The 18,098-nt window shown below is 41.7% G+C and overlaps 1 protein-coding gene across 2 annotated transcripts in view; it reads left to right on the top strand.

Moving 5' to 3' along the window:
* The window catches only part of SEL1L2 (SEL1L2 adaptor subunit of SYVN1 ubiquitin ligase), a 72,689-nt gene that overhangs the window by 34,061 nt on the left and 20,530 nt on the right, over window positions 1–18,098 (top strand). For both annotated transcript variants that reach the window (XM_084824383.1, XM_084824393.1), the window contains exons 5-12: window positions 3,347–3,509; window positions 9,273–9,326; window positions 9,437–9,496; window positions 9,633–9,714; window positions 11,523–11,677; window positions 13,430–13,486; window positions 15,221–15,289; window positions 17,734–17,811. In XM_084824383.1, coding sequence (XP_084680509.1) covers window positions 3,347–3,509; window positions 9,273–9,326; window positions 9,437–9,496; window positions 9,633–9,714; window positions 11,523–11,677; window positions 13,430–13,486; window positions 15,221–15,289; window positions 17,734–17,811 — 718 coding nt within the window. The remainder of the gene's footprint in view (window positions 1–3,346; window positions 3,510–9,272; window positions 9,327–9,436; window positions 9,497–9,632; window positions 9,715–11,522; window positions 11,678–13,429; window positions 13,487–15,220; window positions 15,290–17,733; window positions 17,812–18,098) is intronic.

The following is an 18,098-nucleotide window of genomic DNA, read 5'->3' on the forward strand; positions in this document are numbered from 1 at the left end:
AATAAACAAACAAACAAACACAAAAAAAGATTAGCTGTCCATAAAAAATAATACAACAGTCTCTGACATTCAAGGAGTGGATCTGGCAATGCCCTCTGTTTGAACCTTCGCCATCTGCAGCCACTCTGTCCTTGCCCCTTTCGTTGGCATGGGAGCCTTGGCACGTGCAGGGAAAACCAGCGATGCCTTGAGTGCATCAGGCATTTGGTAAGAGGCGGCAAGCCCCACTGATCCCTCACAGTATTCAAGAATGGTACGCTGCTGATTATAAAAGCCCCTTCTGTTTATGTTTTTCAACAACTTTCATTGCAAATTTCGACATGCAAAGGTCACTCTTCCTGTGGCAGGGGAACCATGCAAATTAACAGGACAGGGAGGGAGAAAGGCCACATAGAGCAACAACCAAAAGTCACCAAGAGAGACTGCTGGGTAATACACAAAAAATAAATTGTTGCAAATAGATTTGATATATTAGCCCCCAGCATCAACAGACATAGGAAGGTACACATCTGCGTAAATTGCACAGATCAGGATGTCAGACCATGTTGGTCAAGTCCATGCTCTGGTTTTTGGCCCATTCATGATCCACAAAAAATCTGAGTTTGAAGTGGGAGATGTGGCAGTAAGGTCCTGGCCTAAATAGTAATAATTTAAACATTACAAGAGTTCTGGAAGATACTCAGGGTCAACCTTTGGTGAATCTCAAGAGGAAGTCAGTTCTGTGGTTGTGGGACAGCCACAACACACTGGCAGGGAAGAATGGAAGGCCCTAGTAAATCTAGACAATGTACATATGCTATCGGATTCTTTATTCCCCAGGTCTTGCCTCGCTTTTGGAAGCTGCATAATATCTGTGGTATTGATCAATGACAGGAAACCCCCACCCACCTGGCCCAAATCTAGTGTTCTAAATGGATCCTAGATTTGCATTTGTGGCAATTGGACTAGGCAGCAAGCTGTTTGCATAAGATGGGTAGGTTGAGGGCTTGGTTTTCCCTCAGCTGGATTTACCTCCCATCTTGGAGCCCAGCTGAGGGAATATATGGGGAAATTGTGGGTGGCGGCAGGGGGACAGCTTTCAAGGCTAAAGTAGTAATGGAAAGTGTTAAAGCTCCATCCTGCTCAGAAAGTCACACACCCCTGCGTTCACTATTGAGCAAACAGAAGGCTGGATTTGTAGAAGCAAGATGTAGTTTTGCCCTGAGGTTATCAGGCTGGGTCTACTTGCTGAATACATGATCTTAGTGTAGCAAATACATACTGGAAAATTGAATGTGGACAGGTCACGTTGACCTGCGTTGCACCTGAAATGCATCAGGAGACATTGTCCCTTGATTAATACATCCTTCTCTCACAGCAAATCTCCCAGACAAAAATACTTTCCATTGTAATACCTTTCAATCTCAAAGGTCCTGAGTTAATTCACTAATACCTACACATATGTATTACCCGATTCTTCTGCACTTGATGATTGGCAGCTGAATGTGAACAATAACTCTATTCAAAAGCATTGTCTGTGAGGTGGTATTTAATATTGGTCTGTGGTGTTGGATTTGTAACGGCCCATTCACACGAGCAAATCCTAACTGAGTGTTGAGTCATGAAATGGTGCATATGCTTGTGTGAACCAGCCCTAAGAGTGTTCTGTATGCCATGTGTTTCAGAACAACACTGGGGCTGTTGACACAGCATGCTAACCCACACTCAGTGGAGAGTGTGGGTTGTTATGAACTGTGAGTTGTTTGTTGAACTGTGGGTTAGCGTATTGTCTGAACACAGCCTGGGCAGCTTAATGACCATGCAGTGTGGCTTATTTTTCTTGAACAAGCCACCTTGAGAACCCATGGTTTGTTGTTAGGTTGTTCAGAGTGGTTAACAAACAACACTGCAGGGTTAACAAGCCACCCTGGCTGCGTTCAGACAACATGATAACCTTCCCTGTGGAAAACCTGCTTTGTTCAGACAACACGCTATCCCATGGTTCAACAAACAACCCACAGTTCAAAGCAATCCACACTCTACCACTGAGTGTGGGTTAGCGTATCATGTGAACAGGTCCAGTGTTGTTCTGAAACACATGGCATACAGGCTGTTGTTGTTGTTCAGTCGTTAAGTCGTGTCCGACTCTTCGTGACCCCATGGACCATAGCACGCCAGGCCTTCCTGTCCTCCGCTCTCTCCTGGAGTGTGCTCAAGTTCATATTCATTGCATCGGTGATGCTATCTAGCCATCTCATCCTCTGCTATCCCCTTCTCCTTTTGCCTTCAATCTTTCCCAGCATCAGGGTCTTTTCCAGGGAGTTTTCGGATTACGTGGCCAAAATATTTGAGCTTCAGCTTCAGTATCTGTCCTTCCAATGAGCAGTCAGGGTTAACATACAGGCTGCTCTACTACTAATGCCAATTCAATGCCTCCTTCCAGTAATGGGGCTATGACATTTAGGGGGAAATGTGGCTGAGGCCAACCCACATCTGCCCTCCTGCAATATTTGGTACAAGAAATGCATGATATAACATCAGCATGTTCAGTGTTTTCCCGCAAGCAGCAGCAAATGAAGAGGGCAAGCATTTAAATATTATGTTTGGGGGCAAAATCCAATGGGGCGCTTATACCCCTGCCAATTCTCTTACAGCCCCACTGCTTGCAAAATGGCGATTGAGTGCTTCTGGGGCAACCTGAAACAAGCAGAAATGTTTCAGGAAGGAGGCACATCAGCGGAGCTCACATAAGGGAGGTCTGCCGACCTGCCTCCTTCCAGAAATGAGCATTTCCACTTGTTTCTGTACTTGTCCCTGGAATCATTAAATTGCCTTTGTGCAGGCGGTGGGGCTTGCTTGTGCAACAGAATCAGCAGCCATGTGCCCCACAGGGAAAGATCCAGTGGTGCACTACCACTTGCATAATTGATATTGCACCAGCAGAAACCAATACTGGTGCTACGTCAATAGTTCTGCAGCGTGACAGCTTTCAAACAAAACTTGCCACCCCACCAAGCACAATCAATGTTGCACAAGCATTCATTTCTGCTAGTGCAACATCAGTAGCAGTAGTGCACCAGCCTTTGCCTTTGATCAGGATCCTTCCCAGAATGTGCAGTTTAGCCTTCCTTCAATCCCAATGGACTCCCAAATAAAATCATAGCCATGTTCAGTCCTTTCTGATATCTATTTAGTGTATTTATCTTTCCTGTATTGGAATTCTCTGTGGTGCTGACGAGGGTTCCTGCTAATAAAATATGTACAGGAAGAGCAATTCCTACTAGAGAGGCATGGACATATTTATGTATACATGAGCAAGACTTTAATGTCTGACTGACTTAATCTGAACTTTGTGTCTCTGAATCAGAGCCCACCAGCTCCTTATGAAGGTAGCAGAAATGGGGACCCAGAAAGCTATGGAGAAGCTGGCAGCTGACATGCTGTTTGGATATAATGGTCCTCAAGATGTAAAAGCAGCTGTATCATTGTATGAGATTTTAGCTGAAGCAGGATCCCATAAAGGCCAGACTGTACGTGTTCTTTAATTAGCTAAAGCTTTAAATAGACACTTGTCTACTTAAAAGTGCATAAATATTTGAAAAGCAGTAAGATGTGGTGTACTCTGAGCCAAGAAATGTCAACAAGGTGGGGAAACAAAAGTTAATTATTCAGTAAACTGCCTGATTTGAAACAGTTAGATGCATTCAGAAAACATCTTCAAAAACTCTGTGACCAGTGCAATTTCAGGTCAATCCTGATTCTACTGAAGACATTGTGAAGGCGGGCAATAGTTTTCCTGGAGCCAAAATTACATTTCTAAGGTTGTTAGAACTGAAAAGATTGGAACTGAAGATATTTTCACACATGTCTAGTGTAGATAAAACATTATGATTTGGTGCAAATAATCACATATTTAGCAAATAACTGAAACGGTCTTATAGATGGAATCAAGTAATAGCAAAGGCCAGTGCATAAGGGAATGGCTGAAAATTCAGATCCACAAACATATAGTTTGCCTAGTAATTCATAAACAGATCTCCCCTTGCATTCCTTCTATATTATGGTTGGATTGAAACTAAATTAGTCACCTTTTAATCCCACTGAAACCAACTAACTTGTCTCACTGCTTTCAATGGGACCAACACATGACAGTCTAGATCTAAGCCAGTGACTCCGCTGCAGAGTATGATGAGGCATTTCAAAATTTAAGTTGATGGTTTAATGTTTGCCTGGATTTTTAGAAAAAATTGCAGATGTGTGGGATTATTTCCTACTTCTGCGTACATAGATAAAAAGAATGTATGAATTGTGGAAGGGTCTGACTTGCAGCAGACCTGGAATGCCAAAGCAGACTTGGTATTTCATAATTCTGCATGCAACTCAGACTGATGTGTTATTGATGTATGGTGGCCACGCTGGCAAAAAAGTAACATCTGAGCAGATCTTGCGAGCAAGTTTTTCATGCTATCTACAAGAAAGGACTTCTCACTATTTTAGGCCTACATGTAGTTCCAAAACTACATGGAACGCCTTTATTTTTCAATCTTGCCTTTAATATGATCAGTTTCATCTTTGTTGCAAGAACAACAAATGAGTCTTGTGACATCTTAAAAACAAAGATATTTATTGTGATATAAGCTTTTATAGAGCTAGAGGCCACATGCATCTAATAAACTGGGCGGTAGTCCATGAAAAATGGTGCTATTACAATGTCTTACAGTGTAATTCAATGCATGTCTACTCAGAAGTGTCACTGAATTCAATAAGACTTACTCCCAGGTAAGTGTGTATAGGATTGCAGTAAGGTGTCACAAGACGAATGCTTTTGCTGCAACAAACTAATTCTGGAATATTTGTTGAATGTTTGTTGTTAAGGTGAATTTAATGTTACATCTCTCTTCTTGGTGTTATATGTGACAGGTATGTACTACATAGATATATTTATTGTACATAATGTTATACTTGAGTACATAAGCTTCACCCATGTGAAAACAATTTTATTATAGATAAACCTCTCATTAAGATGTCAGTTTGTGTGACAAAAACAGCAACAATCACTTCCAGCCTCTGAACTACTACCTGGAAAACTGAATTACAGCGCAAACAACATGCTATTTTAAACTATTCTTTATTTATGAGGAATAATGTATAAGCTTTAGTTATTTAATTCATTATTAAATAGGACCACTACTTTTTTCATGTTTTCTGCAGCATGGTAGCAAATGATTAATCACCTATACATCGATGACCTTACATCTAGAATGGCTGGAATAAATCTAAATGCATCTGTATTAAGGATGGAAGTACATCCTTGTGCCTCAAGGAGTCTATATACACATCATATCACAGTCTATCTATCACTTTAATTTTGTTTTCATGTTATGAGATATATTCATATATATATATTCACCCTGTGAGGATTTGGGAAGGGGAACATACACACACATCTGTGTGTTCAAATAATGTTCTAATAGTCTGTGTTAATGTAACCTGAAAAAGTCCGTATCGTGTATTTACATGTCATCATTCAAAGAGATGAACAATGTGACAGCTTCACAAACACTACTTATTTAACCACACCGAACTCTGACTTTCTTCCTGTATTTTGTTGGTTCCCATATTTTCTGTCCTTTGCTTATAACTCCCAATATGCCTTGGCCATTTTAAGAAGGTCCGTCTCACATTTTGAGAGCTGCATTTTAAGAAATGGTTTTCAAACAAGGCAATACAACCATGTTATAAAAAATGTCTAGGTAGCTCAGGTTGATACTTGAAACTGTAATTTTAAAAAACATTTACATACACTTCTTTTCTCAGCTGTCATCACAAATTGGAATAGATTTTAAGATTTCCTTAAAGAGGAAAAAAGCAGGATATAAATGTAAGAAATAAATAAAGTTGCAACACTCATTTGTACAGGCAGACACCCTAGTCCCTAGCCTTCTTAGTTCCTTTTTGAGCATAGAAGTATCATTCTCTAAGAGAAACACGGAATTTGGTATCTGATGTGTAGTGCTTGTTTAAGAGGCAAGCTGATAAAGCCTCCGTGTGAGTGGGCCATGTGAGTCAGCTGAAAGAAACAGTTTCAGTTTTGCAGCAGAAGCCTGTAAGAGTAGATGGGTTTGCATATCCTCCTCAGGAGTAGGTTATATAGGGTGGCCAGATGCAAAACAGGACAGGGCTCCTGTACCTTTAATTGCTGTGCGGATGAAGGAGTTTCTCTTCTGCATCTGGCCACTCTAGGTCAGAACGAACCTGGCCCCACACAGACCAGTAACAATGTTCAGTTAAGTTGCACTTGTTTTTCCCCTCCAGTCCAAGTTTTTCTGCCTTGGGTTTTCCCAGTGAGTTATTATAATAAATAGTTAAAGTTTGAGAGAAAAGTCTAGTGAATGCTGCAGTTTTCACATATGCAATAATATTCAATTAACCCCCCCACACACACACACACACACACACCCTTTTGGTTTAACATAGAATCATAGAACAGTAGGGTTGGAAGGGGCCTATAAGACCATCGAGTCCAACCCCCTGCTCAATGCAGGAATCCAAGTCAGAGCATCCCTGACAGATGGCTATCCAGCTTCATCTTGAATGCCTCCAGTGTGGGAGAGCCCACCACCTCCCTAGGTAATTGGTTCCATTGTTGTATTGCTCTAACAGAGTCAGGAAGTTTTTCCTGATGTTCAGCCAGAATCTGGCTTCCTGTAACTTGAGCCCATTATTCCGTGTCCTGCACTCTGGGATGATCGAGAAGAGATCCTGGCCTTCTTCTCTGTGACAACCTTTCAAGTACTTGAAGAGCGCTATCATATCTCCCCTCAGTCTTCTCTTCTCAAGGCGAAACATGCCCAGTTCTTTCAGTCTCTCTTCATAAGGCTTTGTTTCCAGTCCCCTGATCATCTTTGTTGCCCTCCTCTGAACCCTCTCCAGTTTGTCTGCATCCTTCTTAAAATGTGGTGCTCAGAACTGGACACAGTACTCCAGATGAGGCCTAACCAGTGCTGAGTAGGGGGGAACTAGTACTTCATGTGATTTGAAGCTATACTTCTATTAATGCAGCCCCAAAAAGCATTTGCCTTTTTTGCAGCCACATCACATTGTTGGTTCATATTCAGCTTGTGATCTACAACAATTCCAAGATCCTTCTCACTTGTAGTATTGTCAAGCCAAGTATCCCTGTGTTGCCCTATCCATGGGCACTGAACTCTTAGGTTAGAGGTGCCAAGATAGTGATAAATCAGATGCAAAGGTTTACTTACAAGGAGACTTTATTGGGTAACTTACAGCACACAGGCGTATCCAATGGTTGGATCAGACAGCTTGTCTGAACCATGAGTCATTGGGTCAAATGGGTTTTATACTATACATTAGCAGTATAACTGCAGCAAGCACCCCCTAGCGTTCATTCCCAGCATAAACTAACAGCACTTGGTTCTCAGCACAGCCACCTGTAAACAAACTTCGCTTCCCAGGCAGAGTGCTTGATAACACTCTCACTCATTAGTATGGAATGCTCTGGGGCTGTTATCGGCCTTTTGACTAATCCGCAGATTCTCAGAGGCTTACTAACAAGGGAATTGCACCAATAATGAACTTAAGCAAGCATTATGGATCTCTAGGCCCCTCTAACACTATAAATGACTTGGCTACGCTCCTGGGGCCAATACAATCCCCCATCTGCTAACTGTGCATTTGGTTTCTTTTTCCTAGGTGCAGAACTTGGCATTTATCCCTATTAAATTTAATTCTGCTGTTTTCTGCCCAGCACTCCAGCCTATCAAGATCACTTTGAATTCTGTTTCTGCATGTTGTGTTAAGAATTTTCCCTGTTCACTCAAGCTCCAAAATGCTGAGAAATTACAGCCGTTAAGGGCTGTGTCCTTAACTGATGCATTATTTAGGCAATATGTGTTGCCTATACTGCGGCTAGTTCTACCTTCACCACTAGTTTGAAAATGGATGGCTGTCACTGGCGGAGTGGTGGACCTAAGTCCCAGATTTGTCTGTTTGCTGGAATAGGTGCATGGAGTCTATGCAACTGAGGCTATCATGCAACTGAGGTTCCCACTCCATGTTACAAGTACTCCAATGGCGACTTTCCATCGTTTCTTTCTTTATACTCTTTCCCCACTCATAAACACCAGGGCTACACTTAGATTACTTTTCTTGGCTACTACTCACATGCCACTGAGCACATTGCCTCTTCCTTTAGACCTAGTATAGCCAGGGTAAAGATAGCAACAAAATTTAGATGCCCCCTGGACCCAAATACCTGCAGGCAAATTGCTTATTGTGCCCTTCTCATCTTAAGAAAAGGTAGTGCAGCTTCATAGATCTGTCTATGAAACCACAGATGAAAAAAAAAAACACCCTCAAACCTCATATGCATGGTGGCCACTGTCATGCCTCCTGAGTGGCTGCCATGAACTAACTAAGGCCCAATTTTCACATTGTGCTTGTTGAAAATCACATAAGGTGATTCTTCACTTGAGTCTGTTCCTCATATGGTAAGAATTGGTATTTTTTCATGTCAGGGCACATTGTTGACAACTTTATGGTAAACCTGTGCCTAGGATGTAACACACTGCAGGTGTGGGCTCACATGACTTGGATGTTCCTCCATCTCTCCACATAAAAACAAAACTAGCATGTCTGGGAGAAAGTTTTTAGCCTAGCCTTCTCCCCTACATGCAATTTTTCTGTGTGAAAGGCACAGTTTTTGTATGGAGGAGCATCAATCACATATTATTTCCACACACCTACTGTCCAACCATTATAACCTTGTGAGAAAGATCCCAGGACAGAGAGCGAGGCGGGCAAAGACCATTTTAAAGTCTGCTCCAGCTGGATGTCCCCTCCCCCTCCACCCCAGGCCTTCTACCATCAACTGCCCTGTGGGAAGGATCCCTATGAGTAGTTACATTTTAATATTGTGCATTGTGACTGTATTAATATTTTATGTTACCTGGAAGCCATCTGGGAAAGATTTGTGTCCTGAGAGGCAGGATATATGTAATTATAATCTAAATAAAAACATAAATAAGCAGTCTGAGTTGCTATAAGCCCAAACAGAAATGTACCATAGTACATTTCCTAAATTTCACCATGGTGTGCTAAAGCAAATGTACCAGTCATCTCCATACGAGAGTGCATTCATGCTTAATAGTGACATGGAAAATCAGTTCAAGGAAATTTTATTACATTATTAGGCTTAAGAGAACTGTTAACAAAATAGATGGTCAAAAACCAGAAGTAATTGGCTGAATTTTTGCTTTTATTTGGTCTTGCAGGCATTAGGATTCTTGTCTTCATATGGAATAGGAATGGAATATAATCAGGCAAAGGTAATAAATTGCTATGCTAACATTACCACATTGTCATGGAAGTCATTGATCTATATTAATATGTTTTGTTTGTTTGTTTCTGGCATGATTTTTATCCTTCTCTCCGTTAGGCACTTGTGTACTACAAATTTGCAAGTATTGGAGGAAATCTGATGTCCCAGATGATTATGGTATGTAAATCACATATTTGACTATTCCGACTTCTAGGCTCCTGGGTGATAATTAAGATAAGTATGAGTTTTTGTCTTTTTCCCCCTCTCCTTCTCTCTCTCTCCCCCCGCCCCACCCCCGGCGTGTCTTCTTCAGGGTTATCGTTACTGGTTAGGAATCAATGTTCCAAAGAACTGTGAAGCAGCACTAATTAATTACAGGAAAGTTGCAAGTTTTAGTAAGTGATCATCATGTATTGTATCATGCCCTGTTCTAAAACATTACTCTATTATTTAAGACCTGTATTGAAAAAATGGAAAGATTCTCACCCTACATTAGTAAACATACAAAAATAAAACAGATGTTCAACAAATCAATTTACTAGGAATATAGAGTTGTACTAAAATGTAGTCACAACTCAGTAGTTTGTGATTCTCTTCGGCACAGCTGTTATGAAGCCTGGTGAGTAGGGAATAAATCTTGTCCTCAAGGGCCCACTCACAGTTTACATAAAGACCAATAGTAGTTGAGCTTAGATGTTTCAATCCCACAATTTCTATACAGATTTTAAGAATTCCAGCACAATAGAAGATGCACGGAATATTTTCATTCCCTGAAAGCAGAGAGGACAGGGACTTTGGAAGAGATAGACATGCTGCATGTGCTCAGATATTTGGATTCTGTTGTGCAAAATGTAATTATTTGGACAGTTGTGTGGAACTGAAGTTCACCTCCAAAACAAAGGTTGCTGCTCAAGATTCTGCATCTGTGTGTTACCAAGGACACAGCCTCTGTAATGTTCAGTGTACCGTTGGATCACTTTCTTTTTAGCAGAACCAGCTGCTATACTGCTTTCTTAAGACATGTCTGCACCTGTTATAGTATTGTGCAAACTCTTGTTCAAGCACTACTGTAAGCGTTTGTGCAACAGCGCTAGCAGCTATTTCCCTTCCATTCTCAGTTCTTTGGATTCAGCCCGAAGACATTATGCTAGCACAGGCCCAGCCCTAGGCATCCTGCCACCTCCTGGCACTGGCACCACTGCCCCACTTCTTCTGGAAGAGGAGGGTGGCGGTGGTGGTGGTGACAGTGGCAGAGTGGTGGTGGCAGTGGCAGCAATTCCTCCCGTCCTTCTCTGCTCAGCTCACTGGCCATGGGGGCCTCCTGGGAGAGTTGCCTGAAATGTTGAGAGACGTGCCGAGACCTCTTGTGATATTTTGGCTGGCTGGGAGGCCAGCTGGCGAGCAGGGAGGCGGGCAGGTGCTGGAGGCGGAGCACGAGGCAGCAGTGGCTAGCAGCAGCTCTTCCTCCCCCAGCAGCAGGGGCCTTCTCAGACAGTCATCTGAAATATCTTGAGAGAACCTGGCCGAGGGAGCGGCCAGAACTTATCATGATATTTCAGCCGAGTCTGCCAGGGGGCTCCCACAGCTAGGGAAGAAGGTAGAAGCAGCTGGCTGGCAAGCATGAAGGTGGGTGGGCTCCAGAGGAGGAAGTTCTTCCTCCCTTCTCTCCCTTTTCCCCCAGCCACGGGGCTTCTTGGGAGAGTTCGCTGAAATATTGTAAAAGGTCCCAGCTTGTGGGAGCAGCCACAACCTCTTGCAATATTTTGGCCAACTCTGCCAGGAGGCCCCCATGGCTGGGGAAGAAAGTAGAAGCGGCCAGCCGGGAGGCCATCTGGCAAGCAGGGTGGTGGGCAGGCATTGGAGGCGGCAGCAGCAGCAGCATTGCATGGTGGGAGGGTGGGAGGGAGGGAGGGAGGAAGAGAGAGTGGCTGGCCAGTGGGCAGGCAGCGGCAGGCCCTTTGGGTGAGGAGAGCGGCGCAGTTCACCACTCTTTCCATTCTATGCGCATGCATCAGGCCGCATCATTGTAGAGCCGGCCCTACGCTAGCACTTGCCAGTAGTAAGTGTTTAGGATCAGAATACCAAATTCTCTATCTTAGCCCTATCTATTCCATCTGCATCAAGGAAAGGAAACCCTAAATCTGCACACATTTTAGGAAAATGTTGTTCTGATCATGTAGTTTGGTAATCTTTTAATTAACAGTTGCTAACAAATTAGAAAAAAATGAAGATATGCCAGTTGAAAAGGTAAGGCTGATGGAAAGACCAGAAAATCTGAGTTTTCATACCGAATTCTTGGATTGGGATGTATATCAGTACTGCAGGTTTTTGGCAGAAAGAGGAGATACACAGATACAGGTAAGAGACATTCCCTTCTGTTTTGTTTTACATTTTTGTTTAAGTAATTGTTGTTTTAGAACATATGGGATATTTTCACACGAATCTATAGATTATTTAATTGGCTTCTAAACATGCTATACTATTTTAAGTTACGTATTATATAATTATGGAGATACAGTTTATCTTTCATTTCAATTATTATATGTTTTAATTGGGTTAGATTCAGAGTTTGCTTCCACCTATGGTAGTAGCCCCTGAATGGAGTTCCGCTCAGAACGCTTCTGCTGGTGGAAATGGAGGGAGCTGTTTTTGCAGATTTGCCCCCTTCTCCCAGAGCCCACAGCACCATCTCCCATACTGTTCTGGAGGGTCCCTCAGTCCTCTGGAGCACATTTTCAGGAGTCATAGAGAGAGGGGGGAATCATCCAAAATTGCCTCCTCTCCCATTCCACCAGCTGGATTCCTCTACCAGATCAGAAGTCTTCCATAGAAGGAAGGAGCCCTTGTGTCCATGGGAGATAAATTCTGGATCCAACCTATTTTTAAAAGATTTCTAAATATCTAGTTTCCCCTAATGAAGGTGATGCTGAAACATATTGAGAACTATCTTATATTACGGGGAACTATTTAATAGTTCTAAAACACATTATTCGTGCACCCATTGGCTTGGCCCTTCCTCTCCCCACATCCAATTTCTTCATAGTGGATGTGGCTCTCTTCTTGGTTTGTTTTTTGTACTAGGGAACACAAGACCTTGTCCACGGAGAGCTAACTGTAGGTTTAGGATTTTAAATAGTAAGGCATCAATTTTTCTCCATAGCCTGTTATAATGGAATCCTTGCCCTAGGTAAAATGTAATATTAGCCCCCAACCTACCAATACTAGGTTTAGAGTGTCACTTAAATGGTAGGGCACATACGTACACTGAAGCTACAGTCACCTTGTTTTTTCTCTCTCCACTGTTGTGAGCCCAGTTTCCCCCACCAGCCTTCTAAATCTAATTGACACATATACTGCCAGTGAGTCCAGTGCTGATGGAATCATCAGTCTTGACTCTCCACCAGGCTTCTGGAGGGCTGGCTGCCCTTTTTTCAGTTCTTTTGATTCTGTTTCAAATTTGTATGATCTTGGTGGGCAATATCCAGTGGCGCTAGCAATTCACCGGCTCTAAATATGTTGCGCTAGCAAGAACAACTGCTAGCACAATGGGAATGTAGCACCAGCTAGCACAATCGAAGAAACTACCCCAAACTGCCGCTTCTGGAATGCAGCAAGTCAGTGGAACTGCTTGCAGTTGTAGGACTTTCTCTGTCTAAACATGCATAGGATTGCGCCCTAAGTTGCAAAAGTGTTCCAGGGATGGGGTGGCTGTAATGAGAGTGTAATGTCACAGCCACCTATCAGTGGTGTGCACAGCAGGCATCTGTTAACAAACTAAGAATCAGTTTAATTGGAGCTTGATCCTGGAGAATAATTTGATGGAAATCATAGTAAATGTATTTCCAGAGCAGCCTTTCTGCTCAAGTAATGTATGTTTCTGTGAAGTCATAGCTCCATATAGATGCCAAAAGCATAATGTATCAGGTTAAGACAGCATTATTACCTGGCATGCATTTGACTGTATTGGATATAATTGTTTTGAAGGTATGACATTGCCATAAATTCTGTTTTTAAAGTAAGTCTTAGTCTCTGAACAAGAGATATGTATGGAATTCATTGACCTTTGATGCAAAGAGACAAAATGTTCACTTGTAAAATAATTACTTCTAGGTGTATCTTGGACAACTTCATCTTGTGGGAAGAAAAGGACTAGAAAGAGATCATGCTGTAAGTATTGTCAGATAGATGTCAGGGATGGACTCTGCAGTTAAAACATTTCATTTAGAAGTATATTGTGTTGATTTCAATGTGATGCTTCCAAAGTGTGTTTAAGATGGCAGACTGATCCCATGGTTTAGAGGGCCACGAGTATATATCCTTTTGATAATCTGCCCCCATCTTTAAATTCCCCTGAGTTCAAAAGTGTTTTAGGAGGTTGGTGATAGAGCTTTTTAAAAAGAGAAATGCTGGCAACATGTATGTGCCATTTTCACCTAATTTCCCCTTTAAAACATTCATGAACCAAATGTAGACTGCTTTTTTAATTTGGGAGTTCTGACAGCAGATTTGGGTTTTGTAAGAAGATTTCTGAAAGGCATTCTCTGAGGAGAATAAAAGGGGCTAATCCTGACTGCCATTCCAGATCACAGCCTAAGATTTATGTATTTTCAGCAAATGACACTAAAAATTGTGTTTTGCTTTTTTCCACATCTTTAAAGCAAATTAGAAGTGAATGTTGACTTGATTGTACAATCATTGTCTTAAATGGACATAAATGTGACACCTTCAAGGAATCCCAAATGTTTTAGTGAAGTACATCTTTTTGCAGAAACCACACTGATTGGCCAAGGATCCCTAAAACTACTTCAGAACTACTACTTCAAAACTACTTTAATCCAATGCTTAGTGCTCACCCAGCTGAATTTTTGAGAGGTTTTTTTTGTATAAATAGACCATATTAAAAGCTGCTCGAAACTCCCCTGTTTCAATAATCTTTGTCATACAGTACAAGGTGAATAGGGTGCTGTTGTCGCAATGCATTTTAGCAGGTTAGATCCATGTGTCAAGTTGCAGGAAAACATACTGTGAATACAATAATACCTGTATTCATGCCCAGGAGGCAGCTAATGGATCTTCTGTTAAAGATAAAATGTGTGCATTTCAGTTATGTCACATTTAGGCTGGCCATCTGTCCTACCTTAGAGAAGGACAGTCCTCCATTTGAAAGATTGTCCAGCCCAAGTCCAGTTTAAATATAAAGAACTGTAAGAAGGGGTAGCAGAGGCCTTGAAGTTGCCCATCCACAGTTAGCACCTGGTCAGCAAAGAGAGTAGGCACACAGGTCACCTCATCACATGCTTTCCTTCTATGGTGAGATTATATTGCATTTCTATTTAAAGTGTAGTAATAATTTCTAAATTTGCATCTACACATACACTAGCATGTATAAATATTATTCAAATAGGTGTCCTTTTTTGTCCTTTTGTTTTTGGCAATGCATTTCCCCTTAGGGGGCCATATAAAAGCGCCACCCTAGTCACGTTACTTTACCCATGGCTTTCAATAATAACATGAGAAGTGGCCCCAAGATTCACCCATAGAAAGATTTGCACAGAGTAGGACATAAATGTGTCAGTTTGAATTACTGTGCTCCAATATATATTGGTCTGTTTAATGACAAATAGATATCAAAGCTTGAGACTATGTGCTTTGATTAGAAGTTACCAATAGCTTTTAAATCCATATGGGGGGGGGGGAACCATTGTGATTTGTTTTTAATTGTGTTTTATTGTACTTGTTTTATTATTTTTAAATCAATTTTCATTTATCTATGATTGTAAGACTCCTTGAGTGCTATTGTTTTGGTAGAAAGGCAGGATACAAATCAGTCAATCAATTGATCAATCAATCAAACAAACAAATAAATGTAAATCATAACTTTCTTGTGCTATTTTTCTTTAGAAAGCCTTCTACTATTTCCTAAAGGCAGCAAATGCAGGGAATGCAAATGGCATGGCATTCCTTGGAAAGGTACGTGGTATGTTTGCTTCTTGAGATTGATTTGATAGTTTGACACCCCTGTTCTGTTCTGTGCTCTTTAGTAGTACCATCACAAACCAGGCGAGTCAAGCTGCTGTATACTGAAGCCATTCTCAAACACAAATATGGCTGGCATTATTTGTGATGAGGTCAAGGCAGAGTGGTAGAGAAAGGAGGAGGGATGGGTCAGAACCACCTTTCAGTTCCATATTTAAGAGCTCATGGAACTGCAGTACTCATCTACCTGGGGATCATCATGGCTTTCCACTGCAGACACACTGCACTGCCACAGAGATATTGACTATCCGGCATCTCTGTATGCAAATCATAAGCTTATCATGCTTGGTTTGGGACTTGAGATGTTTTGAAATAGGGAGACCTCTCTCAAGAGGCCTGAACAGTTTTGAGGGGAGGCCTTGACATTCCTTCCCCACTCCTACCTCTTGATTGGCCTAAGAACAACAGCAAAAAGAATGCTCCTCCCTCCCAACCAGTGGTTTGGATCCAGCTCCTGCTGGTAAAAGAGCTGTTCTCTCTGGGAGCTGCAGAGAGAAGGGGGAAAAATTCCTTCTACAATGGGAGCATCCTGTGAGCACCGCCCCTTCCATGAATGGAAGGAGCCCTTCCTTTTGTGGAAGGGCAACTCAAGATCCAAGTTGATGGGCTGCTCATACTGCTAAATTCTTCCCCATAGTCATATATGTAGCAACATGGATGCATGGAGTGTTGTGTGAACAAGACTAAATCTAGTGAGCCAGCACAGCAGCCATTTCCATGATTGCAGCTGCTGGGGAAAATGTACAGTCCTTTCATGCTAACTTTTCTCCATATAACCATATCCATGGTTTTCATGCTAGATAGTATCAATCTGAACCAGCCCCATTTGTTGACATTCTTAGTGGATTATTAGTGATTGTTATGTAAGTCACAGTCATTCATATTTGCAAGATTTTGCTACTTTGGATGCTTGCCTTGAAACAGCTTAAAGGGAGTTAGTTTTCAAGATGTTCCCTTATTTTCTGAATCAGTCTACTGGTTCAGATACCTAAACATTTCTTTCTTTCTTTCTTTCTTTCTTTCTTTCTTTCTATTCTGCCCAATAGCCGAAGCTCTCTGGGCGGTTCACAAAAATTAAAGCCACAGAGTGCAGCATAAAACAATATAAAATATGAAAGCTTAAAACCACAATATAACAGTATGACCAGAATAAAACCCAGCAGCAATGCAGAGATTTAAAACACAGATTTAAAACACCAGCGCTAAAAAATTAGGAAGCTAAAATGCTCAAATACTGGGAGAATAAAAAGGTCTTCACTTGATGCCGGAAGGAATACCATGTAGGCGCCAGGCGAATCTCTCTAGGGAGCTCATTCCACAGCTGGGGTGCCACAGCAAAAAAGGCCCTTTTCCTGGTAGTCACCCACCTCACTTCCTTTGGCGGAGGCTCCCGGAGAAGGACCCCTGAGGATGATCTTAGGGTCCAGGCAGGCACATATGGGAGGATTCATCTTCTCCACCACTGTTCTGGTAACTTCAGAGCTATTGCACACATCCCACAGCAGCAAACCTGGGTTTTCCACTCAACCAGAAGCTGCAGCTGAGCAAACCAGCCCTCCAGTGAGTGTACCTACACAACAGACAAGTTCTCAAACATCTGTTGGTGCCATTCACATTTTACTATTTTAGATGCACACCTAAAACTTTTACAGGGTACACTGGAAAACAAGCTGTGCAAAGAGGCCTTCAGTTGCCCATTTTGTAAACCTTAGAGGAGATTATGGGCAAAACCAGACAAGCTGCAGGAGACTTATAATTGAATAGTCTGGCGTGCAGACGAGGCAGGGCCTCCTCGATGGTAGCCCCAACACTGTGGAACTCCCTTCAAATGAAGTGACATGTGGCCTCTTCAGTACTTGGCTTTAGATGGGGGTCCATCAGGTCCCATCACTTACGACTTTTAGGGAGGCCCTGAAGACTTATTAATTTATTCTGGCCTTCCCCTGATCATGTTTTGCTGGACTGTTCTGGGCTGTAGCTGCAATTGTGTGGTAGGCTTTTAGTACTGTCTAGGTATGTTGAGAAAGCAGTGATCCTGAAGATTTAGCTCTACAGTTAGACTTGCTGTCCAACCTTAATATTAGTCTAACAAAAAAGAGAGAGTAAAGATAGGTAAAATTTAAATAATAGTTAAGATTTTTGGCTGCATTACTGTTGGTATCCTTGGGGCTATTCGAAACAAATGCAGGATTTGTTCAACTGTGCTTGTTGTTAAACTGAGAGTCAAACAGGAAATGGAAAATACAAGTGCAAAGTAGGTTAAGACTTAAAAGAACAGTACATTAGTTTGGTTTGCATATTTGCAAATAGAGGTATTTCTGTGTATATCCATTGCCACCTAAAGAAATATCACCTTTTAATACTTTAATACTGTCTAGATGTATTTAGAAGGAAGTGCTGCAGTAGCTCAGAGTAATATTACAGCCTTGAAGTATTTCAAAATGGCAGCAGCTAAGGTATTGTATTTTCTTTCTTGTACCATACATAGATTGATAGTATTTTTGTGTGTAAAATAGCTAGATAGTCTTGCAGGGTACTCACTTTTTGATGGAGTTGGCTAAAAACATTAATTAGGTCACCAGTCCCCCTTTTCTGAAGCTTATGATAACATGACTAAAATTTTAATGTTTACAAATATTTGAATTTGTGGTGGATCTGCAACAGATTTGATAGAAGCTAGTAAGTCAGTTCTATGCTACCCTGAACTCCTTGGAGGAAGAGTGAGATAAAAATGCAATAAATG

This window comes from Heloderma suspectum, chromosome 1 (assembly GCF_057233095.1).
Source record: "Heloderma suspectum isolate Gila_16-S chromosome 1, 16-S_ref, whole genome shotgun sequence".
In the NCBI taxonomy this organism is placed as follows: Eukaryota; Metazoa; Chordata; class Lepidosauria; order Squamata; family Helodermatidae; genus Heloderma; species Heloderma suspectum.